This window comes from Brachyhypopomus gauderio, chromosome 6, assembly GCF_052324685.1.
Source record: "Brachyhypopomus gauderio isolate BG-103 chromosome 6, BGAUD_0.2, whole genome shotgun sequence".
In the NCBI taxonomy this organism is placed as follows: Eukaryota; Metazoa; Chordata; class Actinopteri; order Gymnotiformes; family Hypopomidae; genus Brachyhypopomus; species Brachyhypopomus gauderio.
This window is the reverse complement of record NC_135216.1, coordinates 30,761,261-30,777,175: the sequence shown is the minus strand read 5'-3', so window position 1 is coordinate 30,777,175 and position 15,915 is coordinate 30,761,261. Positions and strand designations below refer to the sequence as shown.

General features: G+C 41.3%; 2 protein-coding genes across 2 annotated transcripts; one reads left to right on the top strand and one right to left on the bottom strand.

Annotated features, from left to right (window-relative positions):
* Positions 1-1,394: 1,394 nt before the first annotated feature.
* Positions 1,395-5,376, top strand: LOC143516393 (endonuclease domain-containing 1 protein-like). Its single transcript, XM_077007943.1, has 3 exons — positions 1,395-1,709; positions 2,816-2,962; positions 3,069-5,376. Exons 1-3 carry the CDS (start codon positions 1,395-1,397, stop codon positions 3,699-3,701), a joined length of 1,095 nt encoding a protein of 364 aa, XP_076864058.1. The 3' UTR covers positions 3,702-5,376.
* A 1,143-nt stretch (positions 5,377-6,519) lies between these two features.
* On the bottom strand, positions 6,520-14,594 carry LOC143517667 (L-rhamnose-binding lectin CSL3-like). Its single transcript, XM_077010409.1, has 9 exons — positions 13,664-14,594; positions 13,219-13,257; positions 13,026-13,070; positions 12,369-12,504; positions 9,568-9,677; positions 9,243-9,287; positions 8,975-9,110; positions 8,682-8,788; positions 6,520-7,180 (listed from the first exon to the last, which is right to left on the bottom strand). Coding segments are annotated over exons 1-9 (651 nt in total). The 5' UTR covers positions 13,695-14,594; the 3' UTR covers positions 6,520-7,178.
* Positions 14,595-15,915: the final 1,321 nt, after the last annotated feature.

The following is a 15,915-nucleotide window of genomic DNA, read 5'->3' as shown; positions in this document are numbered from 1 at the left end:
GTGTAATTATGTGTATCGTTGTGATACTATGATTTGGTGGTGTGTGTGTGTGTGTGTGTGTGCGTGTGTGTTTGTGTGTGTGTGGAAGGGGGGTTTGGTGTGTGTGTTGGGTCCACAGTTTTAGTTTATTTGTTTAATTGTAATTGTTCTATTCTTTCATTTGTGTACATAATTTGTGTACTTCTGAGTATCTGAACACTCCAGTGTCACACTGGGCTTCCTGCTCGTCATCTTGAGCCTTGGTTGTGTTTTCTGTCATAATACAGGTGTTCATTCATGCTTTACTCATCTTCTCTTCACAACATTCAGAACTGCGAGTATCATGTATAGATTATAGATATGTTATTGTAATTGTTGTGGTGGTGATTTTTAGCCATAAAGAGTGTTAGTAGCAATACTAGTTGTAAGTCAACTGATGGACTCGAGCAGACCAGACACACTGTTGTCAACAGCCAGCTGAGCAATGACTGCTGTAGCTGACCAATCACCACTGTCGCTGCTGTAGCTGACCAATCACCACTGTCGCTGCTGTCCCTGTAGGTGTGGCTTATCCCACCCACCTGGAACAGAGCACCAAACAAGTCACCCACCATCCCACCTCACCTTTGTATCAGGGACAGTGGTCTGTATCTGCTGTCCCAGCACGTCCTCACCAGACCACCCAATAGGAGCAGGGGACACCAGGTTCAGACCACCCAATAGGAGCAGGGGACACCAGGTTCAGACCACCCAATAGCAGCAGGGGACACCAGGTTCAGACCACCCAATAGGAGCAGGGGACACCAGGTTCAGACCACCCAATAGGAGCAGGGGACACCAGGTTCAGACCACCCAATAGGAGCAGGGGACACCAGGTTCAGACCACCCAATAGGAGGAGGGGACACCAGGTTCAGACCACCCAATAGGAGCAGGGGACACCAGGTTCAGACCACCCAATAGGAGGAGGGGACACCAGGTTCAGACCACCCAATAGCAGCAGGGGACACCAGGTTCAGACCACCCAATAGGAGGAGGGGACACCAGGTTCAGACCACCCAATAGGAGGAGGGGACACCAGGTTTGCTGACAGGAACTGTCCTGTCCCTCCCACCTTCTTTCCAGTTGCCTGTTTTTTTCTGTCCTTCTTTGGAGCTGTTATGTGATTATGTGATTAATGATTGAGATTTGCTATCAGTGCGTATGTCATTCACCCACCACTGACTGGTAGCTGCTGTCCTTGGGCATCAGGCCAGTGGGAGCACAGGACTGCAAACAGCTAACGGCTATGACCAGTGTTTCTCCTTCATCTGCGTGTGTGTTCCCTCCTACTGTACTGTTATTAATGCCCTTGTTTTGGGTTCTCTCACTCATTCTTCATCAGACTGACATCAGATCACATCTCCTCGCTCTCGTGATGAAACTCCTCGTGCTTGGGTTCATACTGCAGGTGTTCGGCTATGTGGCTGTTGGGAGGGTCGTAAACTCTTTTAAGGAATCATGTCCACAGTTCTTCATCGCAAACCCATCAGACCAAAACGTCCACTACCCTCCCACAGTACTTCAAGATGGCCAAAAACCAGAGCGGTACAAGCAGATTTGCCAGTTGTTTAAGAATGTGTACAGATATGCCACTCTGTATGACACACAGGGCAGGATCCCTGTCTACTCTGCTTATTACTATGATGGGTCTCAAAAGACAGAGAAAGTTGCATGGAAAATTGAGCCACAGGTGAGTCTGCTTACTAGAAGACTGTTATCTACATTTTACCAGTTCCTTCTGTCAATTAAATTTAATTGTATTTAGTATGTCCCTTCTTCTTCATCATAGTATTGTTTTTGTTGTTATGGTATATTTATTTTATTGTTGTTGTATTGCAGCAATGTATATAAATATGTCTCTTCCTCAGACATTTTATTCAGGATGAGCTTAATCGTGGAGAAATGTGTAAATAATTGCTCTGTGGTAAAACTCCATGTATAAAAAGTTCTTTCAAATTTAAAGTACTTTTAAATTTAAAGTGCACACAAAGTGTCACATAGGGCTACGCCCCCCTCGCTAGCTGTCACTCTGGTTCCCTGTTCCACGTGCTTGTGTTTTCCTTTGCCTGTTTATCCCGCCTCGTTATCTGTTGTCATAGTTCCCTCGGTCAGTCACACCCCTGTCGTCAGTGTTCCCACCTGTGTCTTGTTAGTGCTTGTTAGCATTGTGCTTTATAGTCCCCGTGTTTCCACAGTCTGATGTCAGTCATTGTATTCATGGTTTTCAGTATTCATCTTGTTCTTGTTCTCTGCCTTTCTGTAATTCGTGTTTTTGTAAGTACTCCCCGTTTCGCTGCCCTGTCGTTGTATCCCATCTCCTTGTTATCAGGTTTGGTTCTGCGTTAAACCCGTGTTTGTTTTATGAGTATTTTGTGTGTGTGGTTAATTCTCTTTCCCGTGTTCGCGTCATGTCTCCTAGAGTTGATTCTGTTTCAGACAGCCTAATTGATCTGATGTATGCCTTCCTGTTTGACCCCGAGTTCGGTATTCCCTTCATTACATCTCACTCTCCTCAGCGTTTGTGTCCGCCTCCTCGATCCACAGAACACGCTGCATTACACAAAGTACATACAAAATATTTGTCCTAAAATATTCAAAGTACTAAAATTCTGCACAAGTTACTGTGCCCATTTTCTTTATGTATGTCATTTAATCTGAAAGTGATGCCTTGATACCTTGTTATATTTATAGAAATATTCAAATGACTATGAAATATCTTCATAATTCACTTTCCTCTTGAAACACACAATGACAAACATAGTTGGGAACACAGTGTGGTGAGTTGTGGATAAATAGAAGCTCTATCTGGCTTCTCATTGGTGGTGGACACTTCCTGATGGAGAGACAGAGCTTGCCAGGTGTGGCAAGGTGCGCTGGATACAGGTTTTCTACACCTGCCACCATGTACAACCATGTCAGTGTCATGGCTGTATCCCCACTATGGTGAGAAACGGTGGGAGGTGAAGATCTGCTATATCATCCTTCTTGATTAACTGCAACCTTTTCAGGTATTTTTATGTTGCTTCAAAACCAATATTTTGTTTTACAGCTTGATGATCTCAATCTGGGCCCTGAAATGGCCATAGAGGCCACCATAATGACCCCAGAAAAAGGCAAAAAACAGGCACTAAAACAGGACTATGTATCTCACTCACAAGAATACACAAGAGGCCACGTGTATCCCCGCAGTTACACTAAGGATCAGGACAGTGCCGATGCGACCTACACACTCACCAATGCTGTGCCACAAACTCAGAAGGACAACGTTGCCTGGGGTGCAAAGGTGGAGATGAAGATGATGAAATTCATAAATGACAACTGTGATAAGAGCGTCGGACATGTTGTGACTGGAGCAGTTCCTGGCAGTTCCTGGATGGAGATCAAGAGAGATAATGTCCTTGTAACAGAAGGAGTCAACATCCCTGAACATTTCTGGACTGCGTTCTGCTGCCATGACAAGAACACTCCTGCTCTCGTGTCCGGCGCCTGGCTGGCCAGCAGGGGGAGTAAAGATCTGCAGGTGCGAAAGAAGACTGTGAAGCAGCTGGAAGAAGACCTCACCCGTCTCTATGGCAACCCACAAGGGGCTTTCAGCATGTTTGGAGGTCTGTGCCAGGGGAGTGTGATGAGCCGCTTTTACTACGCTGTGACCAACTTCTTGTTAGACATATTTACTACGTAAACGTGAACCTTCATGTCTTCACAACAGTCTAATTCTGCTTCTCTCACCTCATCTCTCACCCTCACTGGATCAATTTAAGTCTTTACAGTTTTTGACGACTGCTAACGTGCATTTCCCAATACTTGTGATACATTGTCAAAACTCTAAACACAGCAACACATTGACCTCACACAAATAGCCAAATAGTTAATATCGTGTTCAAAAGCGCGTTTTCTTAACTAAATAACAACTCTGCATTTCACAATGCAAACAACTTTGTTAAAACACAGCAAACCTGGTTCAGTATCCAATCATTCTTTCAAACACTAGCACATATTCTCTATTCAAGATGAACATAGTCAATCACTGCACAACCACTGTAAAAAAACTAACATTTGATGGCAATACAGAAACAGTATTACATGTAATATTTTACCCTCTCCCAGCAAACAACAGACATTTTACAGTAACATCTGCTGTTTTCTCAGTCAGTTCATTTTTACTGTAATCCGCTTCATTTGGACTTTTTTTTCAAATGTGTGCATTTTTGGCAACATACTGTCTACACAATGAGTGATATTTACTGTTAGGTACTATATGGAATGTAGATTAGACAAAAAAGGAGTCAGTAACAGTTTTGCAGTAAAGGGTATATTTTACTGTATTTGGGACATTACTGTAAATTGTGGCCTAACCCAAAAAATAATTATCGTAATTGTAAACATAATTAGCCATGGTCCCATATGTGTAAAAATACACATATACAAAAAAAGCCACACAAGGGGGAAAAACAGAATACAAAACTGAACAGTCTTGTTAGGTCTAATCTAAACGGTCTTCAGTTGGCAGTTGGCCACATGTTTTCATCCATATCACATCTGATGTTGGCCCTTGCCATGCACCTGGGATAGAAAAGCTTGGTATGCCTTATTCACCCCTGGCAGTCTTCAGCTGAAATGTCTCTGCAGCCGGGATCCATTGCATCCAGGAGGGACATTTGGTCATGGGGCCGATGATCATACACCTTCAACCTCCAGACTGAAAAAAGTTCCTTAGTGGGGTTGAGGAAAGGCGAGTAGGGTGGGAGGAAAAGGGACATCACTCTTGGATGGTCTATAAACCAGTTTGTGATGACATGAGAATGACAAAATGCTACATTGTCCCATCACAAATGTCCTCGTGTTTCCTCTCACCTGTTCCCTTTCTGCTTATGGAACCAGTTGTTGGTAGAATTCATTCAAAAACGAAAGAAGGAGGTCACTGTTATAGGGACCAATCTGGCATTTGTGAAGGACCAAACCAGCACTTGAGATTGCAGGACAAATTGTTATATTTGTTCCTCTCTGACCCGGTACATTACTGTACTTCATTTTATTTCATTGATCTATATGTGCAAAAAATATGTATTACAGTAATAGCTTTTCAGCTGTCTTTGTTTTTGCAGAACTTTGCATTTTATACAGTATTTAAGGTTTTGAACCTTAGGTTTTCATTTTTGACATGCTGTGTGCAAGCAATTGTAAATAAGGCAAAAATGATCCAGAATTTTGTTACTGGATAACCCTGTGTGTATAGAAAATTTATGCATTATAAAAACATGTAAAATGACTGCATTTTTTGCCATAACAACATGAATTGAACTAATAGTATAGCCACTGAAGACTGATGTTGTGTTCACTGTGTTTGGAGTTTTGAAAATGTGACTACAGATTGGACAAACGCACGTTAGCAGTCGTCAAAAACTGTAATGTGATGTTTAAGATGGTTTGATTTGAACCACATACATAATGCTTTGAAATTAATTAATAATATGTTTGACACAAAGTAAAATCTCTAGATGGCAAAATGAATATGCATGACGTCTTTAATATCTATGAATCACAAAACAAATAAACACTCAAAAATCAAGAATGTGGTAGCAATGACAACTCACACAAGCACAAAGTGTACGGTGGTCAAAAGAAGGTAATAAACTCTAGCAGTGCTTAAACACAGGGCTTTAAACACTACACACACTGGGCTTTAACCACTACACACACTGGGCTTTAACCATTACACACACTGGGCTTTAACCACTACACACACTGGGCTTTAACCACTACACACACTAGGCTTTAACCACTACACACACTAGGCTTTAACCACTACACACACTAAGCTTTAACCACTACACACACTAAGCTTTAACCACTACACACACTGGGCTTTAACCACTACACACACTGGGCTTTAACCACTACACACACTGGGCTTTAACCACTACACACACTGGGCTTTAACCATTACACACACAGGGCTTTAACCACTACACACACTGGGCTTTAACCATTACACACACTGGGCTTTAACCACTACACACACTGGGCTTTAACCAATACACACACAAGGCTTCAGTCAGCGCACAGTACTGGAGGTCCGGACCTGTGGGTATAAATGGTGTGGAGAAAGGCAAACAGAAAACAGGTAACAGGTGCAGGATCTAATGAAGGATGTGTCAACAAACAGGGAAGTGATTGAGGGAGTGGCTTGGTGTGTGTGTGTGTGTGTGTGCGTGTGTGTGTGTGTGTGTGTGTGTGTGTGTGTGTGTGTATGTGTGTGTGTGTGCGTGTGTGTGTGTGTATGTGCGCGTGTGTGTGTGTATCTGTGTGTGTATGTGCGTGTGTGTTTGTGTGTGTCTGGCTGTGTGTGTATGTGTGTGCGTGTGTTTGTGTGTCTGTGTGTGCTTGTATGTGTGTGTGTGTGTGTGTGTGTGTGTGTGACTGGCTGTGTGTGTATGTGTGTGCATGTGTTTGTGTGTGTTTGTATGTGTGTGTGTGCCTGCATGTACGTGCGTGTGTGTGTGTGTGTGTGTGTGTGTGTGTGTGTGTGTGTGTGTGTGTGTGTGTGTGTGTGTGTGTGGGTGTGGCCGTGTCTGCTTCTATAGGTTTAAGCCAAAAGTACAAGTGAGGGATTTTTAACCTATTTTTTATTAGAATTTCTTTGTATAGGACCAAATGAAATAAATAAATAGTTTATTAGTACATTTTATGTGTGAACATAGAACTAAACTTTGCTTCTACCAAATAAACACAACTTGGTCTGGGTCAGTAATGATTTATAAGGGTACTTTGCTAACTCCATCCCATTAGATAATATCACATAAAACGTTTATCACATAAATGACAGTGTTGAATGAAGCTACTACAAAGAAGGAATTCATTGGAGAGGAGAAAGGGCGGTATTGTTAACAAGAGTCACACCAGCTTCCTCCAGACCTTAACGACAGTGAGTTATTATGTTGTTATAATGGTGTTATAATAACAGATGTTCAACCCACCACCTGGCAGCAGAAAAGTCATACACTGGCTCATCTTTCTCCTACTAAGTTTAAAATAACAAGTCAGAATATCATGAGGCGAATGCAATATGTCTATCATGGCAGGCAAAATCACAAATAAACTTAAAGTGCATTCAACTGAAAGTTTAACATGTCAGATTCTCCTGAGATTCTCCCGAGGACTCTGTAAGAGGCAAAAGAGAACGGTGAGTCACACTTGTAGTGAAGTATTATGTAGTATATGAAAATCATCTAATAATTTAATCATTTAGTGTAACTGGCTGGAATATCTCCAGTGTAATTGGTTGGAATGTCTCCAGTGTAACTGGTTGGAATGTCCCCAGTGTAACTGGTTTGAGTGTCCCCAGTGTAACTGGGTGGAATGTCCATGTAATGTGAAACATCCCTTTATAAATGAGTGCAATCCTTCTTGCCTGTATTGGGTTTAAGGTCAATATAAAAGAGACCTACATACAAACAGTTAACTCTGACCTAGGTGACATTCCAGTATAAACACTCACAGACTTAGGTGACATTCACACACATGAGTGTGTACACACAGGTGTAGGTGACACTCAGGTATAAACACTTACATTACACACAGGTGTAGGTGACACTCAGGTATAAACACTTACATTACACACAGGTGTAGGTGACACTCAGGTATAAACACTTACATTACACACAGGTGTGGGTGACACTCAGGTATAAACACTTACATTACACACAGGTGTAGGTGACACTCAGGTATAAACACTTACAGTCCACACAGGTGTAGATGACACTCAGGTATAAACACTTACAGTACACACAGGTGTAGGTGACACTCAGGTATAAACACTTACAGTACACACAGGTGTAGGTGACACTCAGGTATAAACACTTACAGTACACACAGGTGTAGGTGACACTCAGGTAAAAAGACTTACATTACACACAGGTGTAGGTGACACTCAGGTATAAACACTTACAGTCCACACAGGTGTAGATGACACTCAGGTATAAACACTTACAGTACACACAGGTGTAGATGACACTCAGGTATAAACACTTACAGTACACACAGGTGTAGGTGACACGCAGGTATAAACACTTACAGTACACACAGGTGTAGGTGACACTCAGGTATAAACACTTACAGTACACACAGGTGTAGGTGACACTCAGGTATAAACACTTACAGTACACACAGGTGTAGGTGACACTCAGGTATAAACACTTACAGTACACACAGGTGTAGGTGACACGCAGGTATAAACACTTACAGTACACACAGGTGTAGGTGACACTCAGGTATAAACACTTACAGTACACACAGGTGTAGGTGACACTCAGGTATAAACACTTACAGTACACACAGGTGTAGATGACACTCAGGTATAAACACTTACAGTACACACATGTGTAGGTGACACGCAGGTATAAACACTTACAGTACACACAGGTGTAGGTGACACTCAGGTATAAACACTTACAGTACACACAGGTGTAGGTGACACGCAGGTATAAACACTTACAGTACACACAGGTGTAGGTGACACTCAGGTATAAACACTTACAGTACACACAGGTGTAGGTGACACTCAGGTATAAACACTTACAGTACACACAGGTGTAGGTGACACGCAGGTATAGACACTTACAGTACACACAGGTGTAGGTGACACTCAGGTATAAACACTTACAGTACACACAGGTGTAGGTGACACTCAGGTACTTGTAGGTGCCTTCACATGGTTCAGGGAAGTAAGTCGTTGAAGCCTGAACTACACAACTCTTCTTACCTTCACACCTTGAGATCAAATAACAAAAGGGATATATATATATATATATATATATATATATATATATATATATATATATATATATATATATATATATATATATATATATATTTATAGAGAGAGAGAGAGAATATTGTTTTTTTTATAGTTTATCTTTTATAAATGACTTTATTCAATTTTAAAGCTGAACTGACCATGTTCTCACTGTGGAGAGTGAGTTGGGTGCATGACAGTTGGTATTCTGGACCTGACCTGCAGGTCTACCTGCTGAGCACGTAGTGGAGCTCCTCCTGCCATAGTTAGCGTCGATGATGGATATAGTACCATGACCTAAATGAAGTGAATGGAATTAAAATACAATGCAAATAAGTTCATCAGTGGCTGTGCTAATGCACTGGTGTTGGTCGGGGGTCCCAGTGTGGGCAGCGGGCTGTACTGGTGATTAGAAAGACTCACACTTACCGCAGGTCAACTCACTCTGCTGCGACTCACAGGTCGCACTTGTTTCTATAAGGGAAAAAAAATCTACATCAGAATGTCTTAGAGGAACAGTGTAAAACTGTCCACTCGGTGTAAAACTGTCCACTCGGTGTAAAACTGTCCACTCTGTGTAAAACTGTCCACTCGGTGTAAAACTGTCTACTCAGTATAAAACTGTCCACTCAGTATAAAACTGCCCACTCAATGTAAAACACTCAGTGAGGATGTTGTTTCTTGTTTTCTTTCTGTTTAGGTTGGGGTCGTAGGTCGTGAGGAGATGAGGAACTAACTGGGAGTGTCTACTCACGTGTCCCCGAGCAGACACAGTAATAGGAGACGTTCAGGTACTTGTAGGTGTCGCTACAGGGGTCCGAGCTGCTTGATGCCTGCACTAGACAACTGCTCTGACCTTGACAGCTTCAGGAGAGAGAGATTGAGATGGAGGGATGAGAGAGATTGAGATGGAGGGATGAGAGAAATTGAGATGGAGGGATGGGAGAGATTGAGATGGAGGGATGAGAGAGATTGAGATGGAGGGATGAGAGAAATTGAGATGGAGGGATGGGAGAGATTGAGATGGAGGGATGAGAGAGATTGAGATGGAGGGATGAGAGAAATTGAGATGGAGGGATGAGAGAGATTGAGATGGAGGGATGAGAGAGATTGAGATGGAGGGATGTGAGAGATTGAGATGGAGGGATGAGAGAGATTGAGATGGAGGGATGGGAGAGATTGAGATGGAGGGATGTGAGAGATTGAGATGGAGGGATGGGAGAGATTGAGATGGAGGGATGAGAGAGATTGAGATGGAGGGATAGGAGAGATTGAGATGGAGGGATGGGAGAGATTGAGATGGAGGGATGAGAGAGATTGAGATGGAGGGATGGGAGAGATTGAGATGGAGGAATGAGAGAGATTGAGATGGAGGGATGGGAGAGATTGAGATGGAGGGATGAGAGAGATTGAGATGGAGGGATGAGAGAGATTGAGATGGAGGGATGAGAGAGATTGAGATGGAGGGATGAGAGAAATTGAGATGGAGGGATGAGAGAGATTGAGATGGAGGGATGGGAGAGATTGAGATGGAGGGATGAGAGAGATTGAGATGGAGGGATGAGAGAGATTGAGATGGAGGGATGGGAGAGATTGAGATGGAGAGATGAGAGAAATTGAGATGGAGGGATGAGAGAAGTTGAGATGGAGGGATGGGAGAGATTGAGATGGAGGGATGAGAGAAGTTGAGATGGAGGGATGGGAGAGATTGAGATGGAGAGATGGGAGAGATTGAGATGGAGGGATGAGAGAGATTGAGATGGAGGGATGGGAGAGATTGAGATGGAGGGATGAGAGAGATTGAGATGGAGGGATGAGAGAGATTGAGATGGAGGGACTTTACTTTTACTCAAGTAAAAGTACAGTTACTTGAACCAAATGTTACTCAAGTAAAAGTAAAAGTATGCATCCCAAAAATTTACTTGAGTAAAAGTAAAAAAGTACTTTGATTAAAAGCTACTCAAGTAGTGAGTAAATGCATGAGTACTGTCTCGTGTCAGTAAATTACATCATGGGAAATTGAATTACGGGAAACAATGACTTTTAATGATAACAAAAATAATTTATTATAAATAAATATTATATATATAAATTATTTATTATAAATAATATGTATTTTTGTTTGTTCCTAATTATTAGGCCTGTGTAACTTTAATGTGTTCCACAAAGGCACTAACTGATGAGACTGTCAGCCAACACGTGTAGCTACAACTTGACGCCAACTGAATCAATTTGTAGCAGACTTAATGATCCTATATTGCTAGTGTGTACAATCAGTGTGAGAACTGGTTTTTAGTATTGCACTGCGTTACATTTAATAATTACATTATACAAACGTTATGCCTCAGAGATATAGCATTACACAAAATTATACATACAGCAAACAAATGTCCACACGTTTGCAGACACAATTGACAGCGCCAAGGTTGCAAACTCTTCACACGTTTACACGCCACACATCCGATTTCTCACGCCGAAAAAAATCTAGTTTATTTAGCCTACCTCTGATCCATATCTATGATTCAATGAGTTATTAGTTCGATCGATCGCGATATAATACTTAATTTGTGTCCATTTTACACCCCCCCCCCCCCCCCCCCCCCAACAATTTACGTTCACCACCCACCGGTTTAAATCTCACTAAAAGTGATCTTTAAAACTTGGCAACCCTGCAGCGCATTATACAGCTGTACTTTTTACACGTTTGTAATATAAACATTGGCTGTATGTGAGGTCAGGGATGCTCGGTAGGTTTTGCTGTCACTTTCTTGCTACGGTGGAGAAAGTTTGCGTATGTGATCACGTGATTGACCGGCTTTATTTGATTGGTCACTCATACTCGGGTGACGAGACGTTGGTCAGTCCAATGATCTTACTATAATATATAATACTATATTACTAGTAATATAGATCAATCAGTCTTCTCACTGAAAAGACGAATTATTTACAAAACGAAAGTAACGGTAGCGCGCGGCGCAAATCCGATTGTAACGGAGTAAAAGTCGCGTTTTTCTCACCACATATTTACTCAAGTAAAAGTCGTTCATATTAAAACTACTCTTACAAGTACATTTTTGTCCAAAAAGCTACTTGAGTAAATGTAACGGAGTAAGTGTAACGCGTTCCTACCCACCTCTGGTAATTAATGTGTAATTAAGTAGTTTAATGTAGCTCTGCATAATTCAAAGCTGTTTACAAATGAGAGAAGGAAAATGAGCTTCCCAGTAACTGTATGAACTGACCTAGCAAACACTGTGGGGTAAGAACAGGACTACAGGTGAACTAACCTAGCAAACACTGTGGGGTAAGAACAGTACTACAGGTGAACTAACCTAGCAAACACTGGGGTAAGAACAGGACTACAGGTGAACTAACCTAGCAAACACTGTGGGGTAAGAACAGGACTACAGGTGAACTAACCTAGCAAACACTGTGGGGTAAGAACAGGACTACAGGTGAACTAACCTAGCAAACACTGTGGGGTAAGAACAGGACTACAGGTGAACTAACCTAGCAAACACCGTGGGGTAAGAACAGGACTACAGGTGAACTAACCTAGCAAACACTGTGGGGTAAGGACTACAGGTGTTACAACTGGTGTTGGAGAGCTGTGATGGATCCTTCTGAACAGAACACGTGGATGAATCAGTCCTGCCATATTTAACACCGGTGATTATTATTTGTCCAGCTCCTAAAATGGCAAAATGTTAAATATTAATAACATCATAATAAAAAATAGAGGACTTCTGAGCCAGGATACTGGATTAAAATGGTTAATTTTCTAAGTTTTGTTTCAGAAGAGTTTGAAATGATTTATAGTAAGATTATGCTCAGACATGTCATTTCTCTTCTGACCACTAGATGGAACTATTAGTACAGTTTTATACCGACTTCCAGAGAGACTGTATGTCCATGACTTTCAGCATTATTGCAGATTAATCATTTAAAATTAATTTTAATTGTCAAACATTCAAATAGTTTCTCGAGATTACCAAGATAATTAGTCTAATTTAACTTTAACTGGTAATGTTTAATTCTTTCAGTCAGAAAATGTTTTTTTTTTCAGTCTTGTGAATCCTCTTCCCTTAACATTTCTTTTATATTTCTTTTTGCATTTAGAGAATCTATTGCAAAATATATTCAGCTTTTAACTGAGACCAGAAAACAAAACCACAGGAGTCAGAGGGAGACGAGAGAGGACGAGGACCTCACCACAGCTGATTTCAGTCTTCTCATTTTGACACGTCAAACTAATGTCTGGGGAAGGGGAAGTGGGTTGTGTTAATAAAAATGTTTATTTCTCATCTTGCACCAGTCATCTGATGTTTTATATTTTTCCCTTTCAGAATGCATTTAGGCCATGTCTGTAACTTCATTAATGTGTAATTTAATCATGATATTTTACCTGCAGATGCCAGGAACACAGAAACTGCCAACAGCTGCACTGAGAGACAGAAGCAACACCTTAAATCATCTCCGAGATTATGGTTTATAAGACTATACACCTTAAATCATCTCCGAGATTATGGTTTATAAGACTAAACACCATAAATAATCTCTGAGATTACTGTTTATAAGAGTAAACACCTTAAATCATCTTTGAAATTGCTGTTTAACAGGCAGATTAAACACCATAAATCATCTCTGAAATTACTGTTTAACAGACATACATAATAAAATTATCTTTGAAATGATTTTGTGTAACAGAATAAATCATAACTGAAATTGCTTTTCACACTATTTAAAATCTTTTTAAATTTTAAAATTATAGCAAACCTACACTGGTTGGAAGAGGAAAAAAAGACATATTACTTATATCTGATGTTACCATATGAAAGAGGAAAACGTACATGTTCTTACAAAAAGCTTGAAGGAGAACATTGCGCTGTCTGTATAGAGGAAATCACGGCTGAGGTTTTGAACGTTGCCGTCACTGGTGTGTTTTTATATCCAGCTCCAGGAATGAAGGTGTAATGAGAAACACAGTCCCAGTTCAGCTCCAGGAATGAAGGTGTAGTAGAAACACAGTCCCAGTTCAGCTCCAGGAATGAAGGTGTAGTAGAAACACAGTCCCAGTTCAGCTCCAGGACTCCTGTGTGGCAGCACCAGTGTAGCTGCAGATTTGCTTAATTACGTTTTCCTTTGATTCTTATTTGACCACATTGCAGAAACCACCCAAATAAACATGAGCACATTAAATAATGTTAACATGGGAAAAGTGACAACCTAGAACACTCTGGCTTTGAAAAATGTTTTCTTATACTTTTTATTATCATATAAACAGTAAAATAGGCAGTCACACCATGAAATGAAATTCTTAATTGGCTAGTCCTTCAAATGAAAGTGAGATGTATAAAATAAAAACATATAACTAAGTACAGGATGCAAAAAGCAAAAGAAGTAGGTAGTGTACAACACTAGAGAAGAGAGATCTTGTTATTGATCAGTGTGTTCAAAGCAGAGACCTACACACACGTTCTCAGAGGCTAAAGCCCAAACCTGGTCATCCTGTCCTGACAAATGTGAACCCTGTCTGGAAGATCATCACGCAGCACAGTCTTGGTTCTTATTTAATGCATTCAGCAATAATGTTCAGTTTCACTGCATCCCCTACAGTCTACAGCCATGTTTTGTTTTAAAGATACAGTGCCTAATATCTTCAAACTTCAGATTCCTCAGTGGACATCACACACTGCTACAGCTAGATGAAAACTACATTAACAAAGCCACTTCATCCAAAGGTTATTTTAAATGCGTTCATATGAATATAGTGATGTAACATTTAGGTTAGATGATTCTCCTAGTTGATTCTTCATCTGAGTCAGGTAGCACTAAAGCTTTGTATAAATAAGGCAAGAACAAGACTCCTGATGTAGGACCAGGTTAACTCAGATCTACCAATGCAGCTGTCAGTGGAACATGTCAGTGGAAGATGTTTCAATGTGTATTTATTCCACGTGTTTATAACAGGGCTGGTCGTGGTGGTGTGTTTATAATGTAACAGGGCTGGTCGTGGTGGTGTGTATATAATGTAACAGGGCTGGTAGTGGTGGTGTGTTTATAATGTAACAGGGCTGGTCGTGGTGGTGTGTTTATAATGTAACAGGGCTGGTCGTGGTGGTGTGTTTATAATGTAACAGGGCTGGTCGTGGTGGTGTGTTTATAATGTAACAGGGCTGGTAGTGGTGGTGTGTTTATAATGTAACAGGGCTGGTCGTGGTGGTGTGTTTATAATGTAACAGGGCTGGTCGTGGTGGTGTGTATATAATGTAACTGGGCTGTTAGTGGTGGTGTGTATATAATGTAACAGGGCTGGTCGTGGTGGTGTGTTTATAATGTAACAGGGCTGGTAGTGGTGGTGTGTTTATAATGTAACAGGGCTGGTCGTGGTGGTGTGTTTATAATGTAACAGGGCTGTTCGTGTTGGTGTGTATATAATGTAACAGGGCTGGTCGTGGTGGTGTGTATATAATGTAACAGGGCTGGTCATGGTGGTGTGTTTATAATGTAACAGGGCTGGTCGTGGTGGTGTGTTTATAATGGAACGGCTGGTAGTGATGGTGTGTTTATAATGTAACAGGGCTGGTCGTGGTGGTGTGTTTATAATGTAACAGGGCTGGTCATGGTGGTGTGTTTATAATGTAACAGGGCTGGTCGTGGTGGTGTGTATATAATGTAACAGGGCTGGTCATGGTGGTGTGTTTATAATGTAACAGGGCTGGTTGTGTTGGTGTGTTTATAATGTAACAGAGCTGGTCATGGTGGTGTGTTTATAATGTAACAGGGCTGGTAGTGGTGGTGTGTTTATAATGTAACAGGGCTGATAGTGGTGGTGTGTTTATAATGTAACAGGGCTGGTCGTGGTGGTGTGTTTATAATGTAACAGGGCTGGTAGTGGTGGTGTGTTTATAATGTAACAGGGCTGGTTGGGGTGGTGTGTTTATAATGTAACAGGGCTGGTAATAATGGATCACCTACACGCTGAGGCGTACACATCCAAACACATGCAAACTCTCCACACTGATATACTAACATGGGTGATTGTGAATTGTGACTTTCAAATCAGGGAAACACCACATTATATTGTTTGTGGGTTTGACCA

Bases quoted from the DNA above. Each gene is read 5' to 3' on its own strand.
- LOC143516393 (XM_077007943.1), top strand. From the start codon at position 1,395: ATGAAACTCCTCGTGCTTGGGTTCATACTGCAGGTGTTCGGCTATGTG. The intron at 1,710-2,815 runs GTGAGTCTGCTT...GTGGATAAATAG, and splicing joins CATGGAAAATTGAGCCACAG to AAGCTCTATCTGGCTTCTCA. The intron at 2,963-3,068 runs GTGAGAAACGGT...TTTGTTTTACAG, and splicing joins ATGGCTGTATCCCCACTATG to CTTGATGATCTCAATCTGGG.
- LOC143517667 (XM_077010409.1), bottom strand. From the start codon at position 13,694: ATGTTCTCCTTCAAGCTTTTTGTAAGAACAT. The intron at 12,505-13,025 runs GTGAGGTCCTCG...TTGCCATTTTAG, and splicing joins GAAGACTGAAATCAGCTGTG to GAGCTGGACAAATAATAATC. The intron at 9,288-9,567 runs GTGAGTAGACAC...TTTCCCTTATAG, and splicing joins CTGTGTCTGCTCGGGGACAC to AAACAAGTGCGACCTGTGAG.